Consider the following 11,016-nt stretch of genomic DNA (forward strand, 5'->3'; position numbering starts at 1 on the left):
AAAATCTATAGTTATATAATTCATTCTTATCGATTTATAGAGATATTTTTACTTACGATTTCTTTCACAATCAAACAATCAATCAATCGGTGTTTCTGGCGTCTCCCAGCGCAATTCAGACTAACAACTTTGCCAAGATAAGTTTTGCTTCTCTACCATCTGCTGGAGACAGAGAAATACTGAGGGACTGCAGGTGGCACACTAGGTTATATGGTAGTGTCAGTAAAACTTTCTCTGTCTCCATCTGCTGGAAGAGAGGCAAAACCAGGAGTCTGGACTGATCTGGGTAGGTACAGGGAACTATATTGTCAGCTCAGTGGCTTACTATAAATAAATAAGCCCCTTTACATGCTGAATTTTCAAGGCCATTGACACACATTAACCCATGTTTTATGTGCATACATGGCTATTAGGAAATAGCCCGGGCCTCTGTGTGTAAAAATATTTGTGAAATTCTGTTTCATGCATAGTTTTATGCAAAATGCAGAGAGAAATTCTAGAAGGGGCAGGAGTTGGAGCAGAGCTGGAAAAACGTGCAGACTTTTTTGATCTTCAGAAGTGTGTGCATAAATTAACCCATAGAAGTTACACCCTCTGAAGAGCAGGCATAACTTTATGTGAGTTCATCTGTGTGCATACTGGGCCAATGACTTCAGCATTTTCAGAGTGAACCTATGCGTGTAAGTTTGCTTTGAAAATGTTATCCAAAGTCTGCGTGTACAAATTAGTGTACATGGAGACTTTAGCCCTATTCACACAGTTATAGAATTACCCAGTGTATGTATAGAATGAATTGCTTTCCATTGCAATGCACATACTATTTGAATATAGTTGCAGTCTGTTTCCTTCCTTTCTGTAAAATGGATTTGTTTAATTCTGCCCACAATCGGGCTTTGTGCCATCATCTATCAGGTTTGGTAATAGTTTAGCATAAGCAGTCCGGGAAAGCATAACAGGAACATATTGTGCTACTATGGAACAAGCTCAAGCATCATTTCCATGTGTCTGCAGACCAAAATGTGAAAACAAGAAAGGAGAATTCTGAGCCATGGGAAACAGAAGCTCCAAGTGACCTGAACTGAACCTCACAATCTGACTCTTTGCAGAAGGTAGAACCTAAAATATGACTTTCTATTACTATTTGTGTCTGTAGTCAACACAAAATAAGACCTTTGTCAATAATCATTATCACTTGTTTAAGTTGCCCATATATTGTGAAGATAAATATTGTAATATGGAGAGAGGTTTTGCACATGGCCACCACTAAACACATAAACCATAGTAGAGCCCCGTTATAATGATTAACCTGTGTCCCAAAGACTTTTATAAAAAAATATGTATGTGAAATGCAAATAGAAAAACTTATTTTGAAATGTCTTCATATACAGTCCAGTAATTTAGTAATCCAGCATCTACTTTGGTTATGTTTCTTTTGTTTAAGTATTGCATCTGTGGTCATACAACTATTTTTCTGACTTTAAATGTATGAGAATTTCTTTCTTTGTCACTTTCTCCTTCATGCTCTGTAGTAATCTGTCAGAATTTATATAGGATAGAGAGAAAACAGAACTGTTCACTGAACTAAAGAGCTCCAGCGGCTGATTATTTTCCAAATGATTAACAACATGGCCAGTAAAGACTAGGGACACTACCTTGTCTTGGAAGTCATGTGGTCACCCTGACGGGTAAATATTTTCCTGTAACTTGGCAAAGCATGCTGACTGTTTTTCTTTCACCCTGGGTGTACCAAACAAAGCTTATTTAAACTCTCATGTTGCACCACTGAGCTAGTTACACCTGCATGAAGTACCACGCCACCTGGGTTCAAAAAGCAGGCGTGGAGAGTTGCTTAGCAAGGAAGGATCCAGCAGTGGATGTTCCTGCAAGGAAGGTGTTAGCGCTCACCCCGCCAGGAGGGCGGAGTGAGTGATCTGGTATCGATCAGCTCCTCCCAAGGGGAGGAGATAGCAATCTGATAGGCTTGGCTCCTGCAGGAGGAGGAGTTTAGCAATCTGTTATAGATCTTGCTAGGGAGTAAGCAATCTGTTAGTGCTCTGCTCCCCCAGAGGGAAGGAGTAGCAACTGTTTGCTTTGTTCATGTAGAAGGATGAGCCAGCAACCTGTATGATCCCCATGGGGAGTTAGCTATCTGTTGTGGATCAGCTTCCGCAAAGAGAGGAGTAATGGTCTGATGTGGGTTGGCTCCCACAGAGTGGCAGATGATAATACCGCTCTATTAGTGTAAGGAGTAACACTTAGTAGAAATAGTGAATCCCTGGGCCGATGGCAGATGACAGCGCCCTCAAGTGGAGATCCTGAGAGGGACCATCGGTTAGGCTGGAGTATTGAGACAAACACAGATAGTTCTTTATTAGACTGGAAGTAGAATCACCAGAGGTTGCAGTAGTGAGCTGATGTGCCCGGCAGGGCTGAAGTCCCTCTGATACTGGAACTACGATCTCTGTGTTGCTGAACTGTAAGGAGAGACTATAGGTAGTGAGTAGACAGGGTATGCTGAACATAACAAGTGGTAGATGAATCACTCACAATAGTAGATATCTGTAATGTCTTCTTATGCAACAGAGAGTCTTCAGTATTCAGGAACAGGAGCCGCAGGCGAGTACTGATTCCTATAGGCAGTCTGAAATAGAACTCACAATAACTGTGTATGGGATGGCTTCTGGAATAGAAGAGAGGCTAGGAGAGATTTAGGAACATAGGCCCTCGTGGAGCGAGTACCAGTTCCTATCTGCAATCTGCAATGGTAACTCACGATCTCCGTACCTGCGATAACGTCTTAGACTAAAGGGAGTCTTAGAGATTAGGAACATGGGCCCTTGTGGAGCGAGAATCGGTTCCTGTCTGTAATAGGACTCACTGTGTTCACATCTGCGATCGCCTCCAGGCAATAGGAGTCTTCTGAGTCTTCGGGAATGTAGGCCCTCGAGGAGCGAGTACCGGATCCCGTTCAGCTATCTGAAATCAAGAAGAGGGAGAGCGGGGCCCCCGAGGAGCGGGTAACCCTAGGTGAGTTTGTAGAGGCAGAGCAGCGGAGAAAGGATTCCCCGAGAGTTGCGAAGAAGGAGTTCCTAACTTCGTCCTTGCTAACTCGAATCGAAGTAGCAATCAAAGACCTTTTATGTTGGAAGCGGATGACGTCACTACGGGGGGGGGGGGGGGTGCCCCTGAGGTTCGCACCCTTGCTGGTACAAAGTCTGGAGCGCGCACGTCATCAGGAACATGGTGGATCAGTGGCGTCAGGCCAGCCCGGGGATTCCAGGAAGAAAATGGCGAGAAGAAGCCGCGGCAGCATCTGTCCGTCAGACCTGAAGGGAGTCGCCACAAGGTAGAGAGGGTGGAGCGAGGGCGAGAATAGGCACAAACGCAACAGAAGGAGAGACAGGCTACATAGAAATACAAGCAGAAAAAAAAACATATTTAGTTTGGAGTTTTAAAACGGGGGGAGGAGGAGATGAGGGGAGGAAAACCCTAAGACAGGAACTTTAATTACAGACTCAGGGATGTTTCAGGTTAACTAGAGGATGGTATAAATAAGAAAGTAGTTAATTTTATGGGTCCAATTTCATTCATTTTCATTTTATAAAACTTATTACACACTAATATACAAAAAGTACTCCTAGCAAAATATAACCAATAATTATACAAAAAAAAAAAACAATAAGGGGTAGATTTTCAAACCCTGGTGCACGTAAATCCTGGGGTTTATGCGGTGGCAGGGAATTACGGGTGCCGGCCCAATTTTCAAACGGCCCGGCCACGTGTAACCCCGGGATGCATGTAAGCCCCAGGGCTTAAAAAAGGGGCGGTCCGGGGGCGCGGCTAGAGGCACCCAGCACAGCGGCAGGTAGTTAGGATAGGGATAGGGGGAGGGCAAGATAGGGGAAGGGAGGTTAGGCTTAGGGGCTTGGGAAGTTCCCTCCCAGTCCGCTCCTTAATTGGAGTGGAATGGGAGGGAACTGGGGAAGGCCCCGATGGGTCGCCGCGCGTATTTGCTAAAGTTGACCCCCCCTTGTGCGAGTCAACCCGGCATTTTATAACATGCGCGTGCCAGCGCACACATGTTATAAAATCGTGCGCACATGGACGTGCATGCGTAAGTTTTGAAAATCTACCCCTAAGCTAATAAAATCAATGCAAATAAGACAAATAAAACAAGGGATCCAAAAAAGGAATACCATCAATAAAACTCTTTTCAGGAGTATAAAAATATATTAGCAGCATGCACTACAAACAGCAATATGAAAATATAAGGAATTAAGCAAAGCAAAAAATTAGGGAAAACAGCTGTAAAAAAAACAAATAAGCATGCAGTAGTTAAACCTATCCTCAAAAAACCTAATCTTGACCCCACCACCCTCTCCAACTTCAGACCCATCTCCAACCTTCCCCTCCTCGCTAAAATGCTAGAAAAGCTTGTTAACTCTCGCCTTTCTGACTACATTGAACAGCATAACATTCTACCCCCCATGCAACATGGCTTTCGAAAGCACCTGAGCACCAAAACCTTACTCCTCTCCCTTACTGACACCATTATCAAGGGAACTGACACTGGTTCCTCTTACCTCCTTGCTATGTTAGACATCTCTGCAGCTTTTGATACCGTCAACCACACCATCCTCCTTAACATCCTCAACAGTATTGGTATCACTGGAATTGCACTCTCCTGGCTGAAATCCTATCTACATAATCGCCAATTCACAGTTCTCCTTGATAACAACGAATCTGATGCCATCAAACTGGATCAGGGCGTTCCCCAGGGCTCTTCTCTTTCCTCTACCTTATTTAACCTCTACATGCTTCCTCTCACCACCCTCCTCACTAATCTTGGCATCAAACACTTCATCTACGCAGATGATGTGCAAATCCTCTTCCCCTTCTCTGACTCTCTAAACTCAGCTCTCCAAAACTGGGAATCATGCCTGACTGCCATCAACAAACTCCTCACTGACATGCATCTTGCTCTCAACCCTCAAAAGACTGAACTCCTTATCATTTCCTCTAAACTACCCCTTCCTTCTCCTCCCCTATCCTACTCCTCCACTACCTTCCACCCACATATCCGTAACCTTGGTGTTCTCCTTGATAATCGACTCTCATTGAAACCCCACATCAAAGCTATTTTAAGTGACTGCTACTTTAAACTACAAACTATCAGAAAACTCAGACCCCTCCTGCACTTCTCTGACTTTCGCACGGTACTTCAATCTATCATCCTTTCCAAAATCGATTACTGTAATGCTCTCCTCCTCGGCCTCCCCTCCAGCCACACCAAACCTTTACAACTCCTACAGAATGCTGCTGCATGTATCCTCACCAACACTAGAAAAAGAGATCACATCACTCCTACCCTCTTTGATCTCCACTGGCTACCTATCCAATCACGTATCCTCTTCAAAACTCTATCCCTCATTCACAAAAGTATCACTAATGAAAATTTCAATTGGCTCTGCCCCCCACTCCTTCCTCGCACCTCCACTAGATCCACACGTCCTGCCCTCCAAAGAACACTCCATTCCCCCTCTATCAAACCATACAAGCTAATCTATACAATGAACAGAGCATTCTCCCTCGCCGCCCCCACTCTTTGGAACTCTCTCCCCCCAGATCTCCGCACTGAAACATCCACACCAAAATTCAAAAAGAAACTAAAAACTCTGCTCTTTCAACAAGCCTACCCTACCTCTACTCCCTCCATATAATGTATGAAATCCATTTGTCCAGATGCCTGTCTCTCTTGTAAATATTCTTTCTTGTAAATATACTGTACATTAGTTCACAACTGTTATAATTATTGTTTACTCTCTCTTTCGCAATACCTTTGCTCTTGTTATGCCTTGCAACTTTTAATTGTTATAGTTACTTTTCTATGTAAAGGCTCTGCCTACCATTTTTTGAGTTAAATGTACACCGATACGATGTGCAAACGGTTATCGGTATATAAAAAACTTTAAATAAATAAATAAATAAATAAATAAAATAAATAAATAAAATAAAAAAGTATAGCAGATTCATAAGAACAAAGGGAATTATGGAGTTAACATAAGAAAAGCAATCAAAAGCCTGAGATAAATATATTTTAACAGACATTCTAATATCTAAATAATCTGTCATAATCCAGGTCTCACAAGGTAGGCAATTCCAAAAATATGGAGCTACGCAGGAGAAAACACATTTTCTAGTACTGACAATTAAATATAATGGCCTTTAGTGGCAGTTCAACCAGTAGAGCTGCTCGCAGAGTGCAACGAGCATCAAGGGTTGTAATTAATCAGTCAGACCAGCAGATATTTAGCTCCCAAATAATGAGTGTCTTTAAAAAACTTAAGCAGACAATTTTAAATTCTAAGTGAAACTAGACTGGGAGTGAATGTAACATTTTCAGCACCCGGTCATCCTAATCCTAAAGCTACAACCAATTACAATGCGTGCTGTAGCATTCTGCACCAGCTGCAGACATCTTATCAATTTTGTTTTAGGTTAAATAAGGCAATAAATAAAACATTGCAAGTGTCTAGCCTCTAGCCTCTGGTTTGCTATGATAAACTTTTTAAGATTCAGTGACAAGGATTAGCAAATTCTATGCAAGGTTTTTCAAACTTCTGCAGTAATTATGTGGCAAATTTGCTGAATTTTGCATAAAGATTTGCAGCTCTGATTATGTAAAAAATGTCAAGATTTTATTGAAAGCATTTACATTTTTAAACAATATTTAATCTATATACAAATACAAACTTATATGTATAAAAATCATCTATTCATCAAAGTAAACATAAGCTCCAAACTTAATTGTGCACTATCACTTTTGTTTTGAATTGAAATATAGTGCAACCATTCCTTTTATATTTTCCTGAGAAAGTCCTCATCTTCCTTCTGAACATAAGCTTATGTGTGCTGAAGCTATGAAGCTATGCTCAGCATCAGCAGAGTTTGTCATGCTACATCATTTTGTATTGTTTTTATTGCTGCTTATGTTTTATATTGTACACCATTTGAATTGCAAATGAGAAATGGTATATAAAAATAAAATTGCCATTGCCATGCATTTATATAGAGATAAAAAAAAATAAAAGTGACATGGGATTAAAATACTCCAAATAAAATGACATTTATTTATATAAATAGAAAGCAGCAAAAATAATTTTCAAAGTGTAATAATACATACCTCTCAGTTGGATTCAAGTGCAACAGTAGTAAGTATAGCAGTGAGAGCAGGCAATTATATAACTTCCTCAGAAGATGGCAGCATCAATTTGAATGTTGGGTCTGGACTGAGACCCATTTGTTTAAATAGCTTATGCCCTAATGACAGTGAACCGCTTGATGGCTATGCTGATTGGGTTTTGGAAAAGGCCAATCAGCATATAGCTCTGTCTGGCATGCTGAGACAGAATGGCTTGAAGCAGCCTAGCAAGCAATATGGGGCTTTGTTTAGGGAATTCAGTCACATAGCAGGGGATCTTAGAGGTTTGTTGAATGTGCGGATAGGCTGTCATTTATGCGGCAACATAATTAGGCGGTTTCTCCTGTGGCTGCAGGATCATGAGAGTTTAGGAGCTCTGATCTATCCTTGTAATAATAAAGGCATGGATTATTATAATCAAGTCATGAGAGTTAAAAAATTGGTCTATTCCTCCTATGCAATTGGAAGCAGGCAAAGGAGGTTAGAAACATAGAAACATGATGACAAAAAAAGACCATATTGGCCCATCTAGTCTGCCCATCTGTCCATCACTTCATCAGAGATCCCCTGTACTTATCTCATGTTTTCTTGAATTCAGATACTGTTTTTGCCTCCACGATCTCCAAATAATAAACAATTTTGGGTTGTCAGTATTAAACCCTTTTGAAAAGAATTTCCAAATCCATACATGCTTTCGAATAGAGCAAGTGGGCCCAGAAGGAAAAGAAGAACGCTCCATTTTTATGGCCCTGGCCTATAAACCTTCACAATCTCAAGATTTAACAGCATTCAGACAGTGTGTTAAATTATCCAAGACTGTATCACATACATATTTTATGTTATAGCAGTGGATTACATTAAAAAAAAATAGCTTTAGGCAAGACTCCAGTTCTTTCACTTTCTCCAATTATCAGTTTACACCTCAGCGAAAAGACGGTGCCCCTTCATTCCTCTGCTTCTAAAGACTTTCAAGAGTATTATGCAGAGTTGATTGCCAAGTTAGTCCACTTAGATCTGCAGAAGAAGTGGTCAACAAACAAGTTGTAGTGATACCTTTTCATTAAGCCATTTACATTTGCAACTGGCTTTTGAGAGCTTTGCTTTCTCTATCAAGAGTATCAGTCAGACATTTTTTTTTCTAGTTTGAAAAAAACTTGATTAATCGCTTCAAACAAGGCAAAAGAGGATGTGTTGGCATCATTTGGTCCTCACGCTGCATTGCCATGTTTGATTCCAATCTTATAAATAGGATAACCAAAAATAGTTTCCCTTTGAAACAGTCTTCCGGAGGAAATCAGCAAATGTAATGAGTTTTTTATTTTGTTTTTCTTTCTCAGGAATGAACAGCAGCATTCTCATGAAAGTGACATGAGGAATACAAAAGGAGTCGGAAAAAGTGTTGAACAAAGCAAGGCAGAATCAAATTCATTCTGAAGCACCTGAAAGATAAAAGTTATTATTATGTACCTTGGATGGCAGTTGGGCCAAAGGCAAATCTAGAATGAAAAAAGGAATTCATTTTGAAACTTTTGCGTGACTATAACCCGCCACTGGCCACAGCCGGCACCTCATCACTGCCACAGTGCCTGGCCATGTATTCCCCTCGATGCAGCAGGCCTGTGCATCCGTGTCTGCCTCACTTAAAGGCCCCGTGGTGGAAAAAGACCTCACAGCACCCCTTAATGATGTCAGCGCCTGGGTATATTTAAGTGCCAGTGCTACTCCTGAGCCTCGCCTCAGCAACAGGACTTGAGGCGTTCTAATATTGGTTTGAGTTGCTTATTCTCATGTCCCTGGTTGCCTCACAGTGTTCCTGCCCTGCCTGCTTTGTTTCAGTGTTCCTGTTTGCCTTGTTGAAGTCCCTTTTGCATGGTTGTTCTTCCCTTCCTCCTCCTGGTGTCCTTTGGCCTTGTCTGTCTGGTCGCCTCTGTTGGGCTTGTTTCCTGGACCTGCTCTGACCATTGCCTTGACCTCAACCCTGCCGCCTTTCCTGAAAATTGCCTGGACATTGACTCTACTCTCTGCCACCTGTTCTGACCATGCCTGGACCTCAACTCTGCTCTCTGATGCCTGTCCCAAACATTGCCTGGACCTTGACGCTGTTAACTGCCACCTGCCTTGACCATCGCTTGGACATAGACTTCTTAGCACTTCTTACGTTCAAGTCCTGCTGGCCCACAGAATTCAAGGGCTCAACCTGTGGAGAATGGAGTTGGTCCAGATGAAGACACCGTGTTCCTTGGCTCTTGTCTGCGGTTGTGTCTCGCACTACCTGTCAGGGCCTGACCTATATCTTTATGGGCCAAGCAGTGCCAACAGACAGTGACCAGGCCTGACTTTCTCCAATTTGTAACAGTGACAGAGTTATATTGGAGCGAGTTTAGTCCTTGGCCACTGAACAGTACAACTAAACATTCTACCTCAAAGAGTATAAAATAAATGTACATCTTCACAACTAGACAACACGAGTCAAAAGGGTGACATAATGAAGCAATGTATTCAAATAACCTTGCTAATAATTACATTGGTGACTTACCATTCAAACAGAAAGCCTAATAACTACTAGGGTTGAGAATTTATTTTCTTTTGTTTTGAGTAGTGTATGCTAATTTTTTAGTCACACTAAAAAATAATATAGTGCAAACCAAAACAATTGCGCATTCGTTCACAACGAATGCACATCCCTAATAGAAAAACAAAAACACAACCAAATACAATTTTCAAACAACTTAGTTTATGTAAATTTGCCAGATTAGATTTATAAGGCTAATTTACATGGGACATTCAACAGCTTGACTATGCTGTTTAATCTCTCAGTATTTGCCACTAATTAGCCAGATAAGTTATATCTGGCTAAGTTTAGACCTGTTATAGACAATAGGGATGTGCAGCTGGAAAGTATTCGTTGGATTTGGGATACGTATTCGTCGGGGGCCAGATACGTTGCATTCGGTCAAGGGGGGGAAAGCCCGATCCATAAGATGATTTACAGTCAGACAACTAAAAACAAGGACTGAATTGCATAGTCTGGGTAAGCAAATAAGCATGGGAGTAACTTGCTTGTTGCGGTGGTTACTACCCTGAACCAATTAAGCCTGATACTTCACTTTGAATACATATACAGCACAGCTCACTGCTTCAAAGGCAGGGGGAATGAAGAAAAGAGGATTTATATTGAGACAACAACCAACAAGGACTAAATTGCACAGGCTGGGTAAACAAATAAGCATGGGAGTAGCTTGCTTATTGCGGCATACTACCCCTAACCAATTAGGCTTGATATTTCCCTTTGATGCAGCTCCAGCACTGCTCTCTACATCAATGGCGGGGGTGGAAGGAAATTAGAACCAACAATTTACCAATAAGGGCCCTGACCTCAGCGGTCAGAGTAACAGATGAGAAAAATAAGCGTGAAAGTTTGCTGGGCAGACTAGATGGGCCATTTGGTCTTCTTCTGCCATCATTTCTATGTTTCTATGTTTCTATGAATTCGGCATTCGTTCCCTTTAAATTTAATTAACTACAACCCCCCACCCTCCTGACCCCCAACAAGACTTGCCAAAAGTCCCTGGTGGTCCAGCAGAGATCCTGGAGCCGTCTCCTGCACTCGGGCCATCGGCTGCCGGTATTCAAAATGGCGCCGATAGCATTTGCCCTTACTATGTCACAGGGGCTACTGGTGTCATTGGTCGGCTCCTGTCACATGGTAGGAGCACAAGATGGCACCGGCCATCCATTGCTCCTACCATGTGACAGGGGCCGACCAATGGCACCGGTAGCCCCTGTGACATAGTAAGATCAAAGGCTATCGGCAC

General features: G+C 42.0%; 1 protein-coding gene across 3 annotated transcripts in view; it reads left to right on the top strand.

Annotated features, from left to right (window-relative positions):
- EVC (EvC ciliary complex subunit 1) overlaps window positions 1-10,329 on the top strand; it is a 206,532-nt gene extending 196,203 nt beyond the window's left edge. For all 3 annotated transcript variants that reach the window (XM_029591185.1, XM_029591175.1, XM_029591194.1), the window contains 2 exons: window positions 1,012-1,109; window positions 8,539-10,329. In XM_029591185.1, the coding sequence (XP_029447045.1) occupies window positions 1,012-1,082 (71 nt within the window). In that variant the 3' untranslated portion in view covers window positions 1,083-1,109; window positions 8,539-10,329. The remainder of the gene's footprint in view (window positions 1-1,011; window positions 1,110-8,538) is intronic.
- The last annotated feature ends 687 nt before the right edge of the window (window positions 10,330-11,016 follow it).

This window comes from Rhinatrema bivittatum, chromosome 1, assembly GCF_901001135.1.
Source record: "Rhinatrema bivittatum chromosome 1, aRhiBiv1.1, whole genome shotgun sequence".
NCBI classification, from domain to species: domain Eukaryota; kingdom Metazoa; phylum Chordata; class Amphibia; order Gymnophiona; family Rhinatrematidae; genus Rhinatrema; species Rhinatrema bivittatum.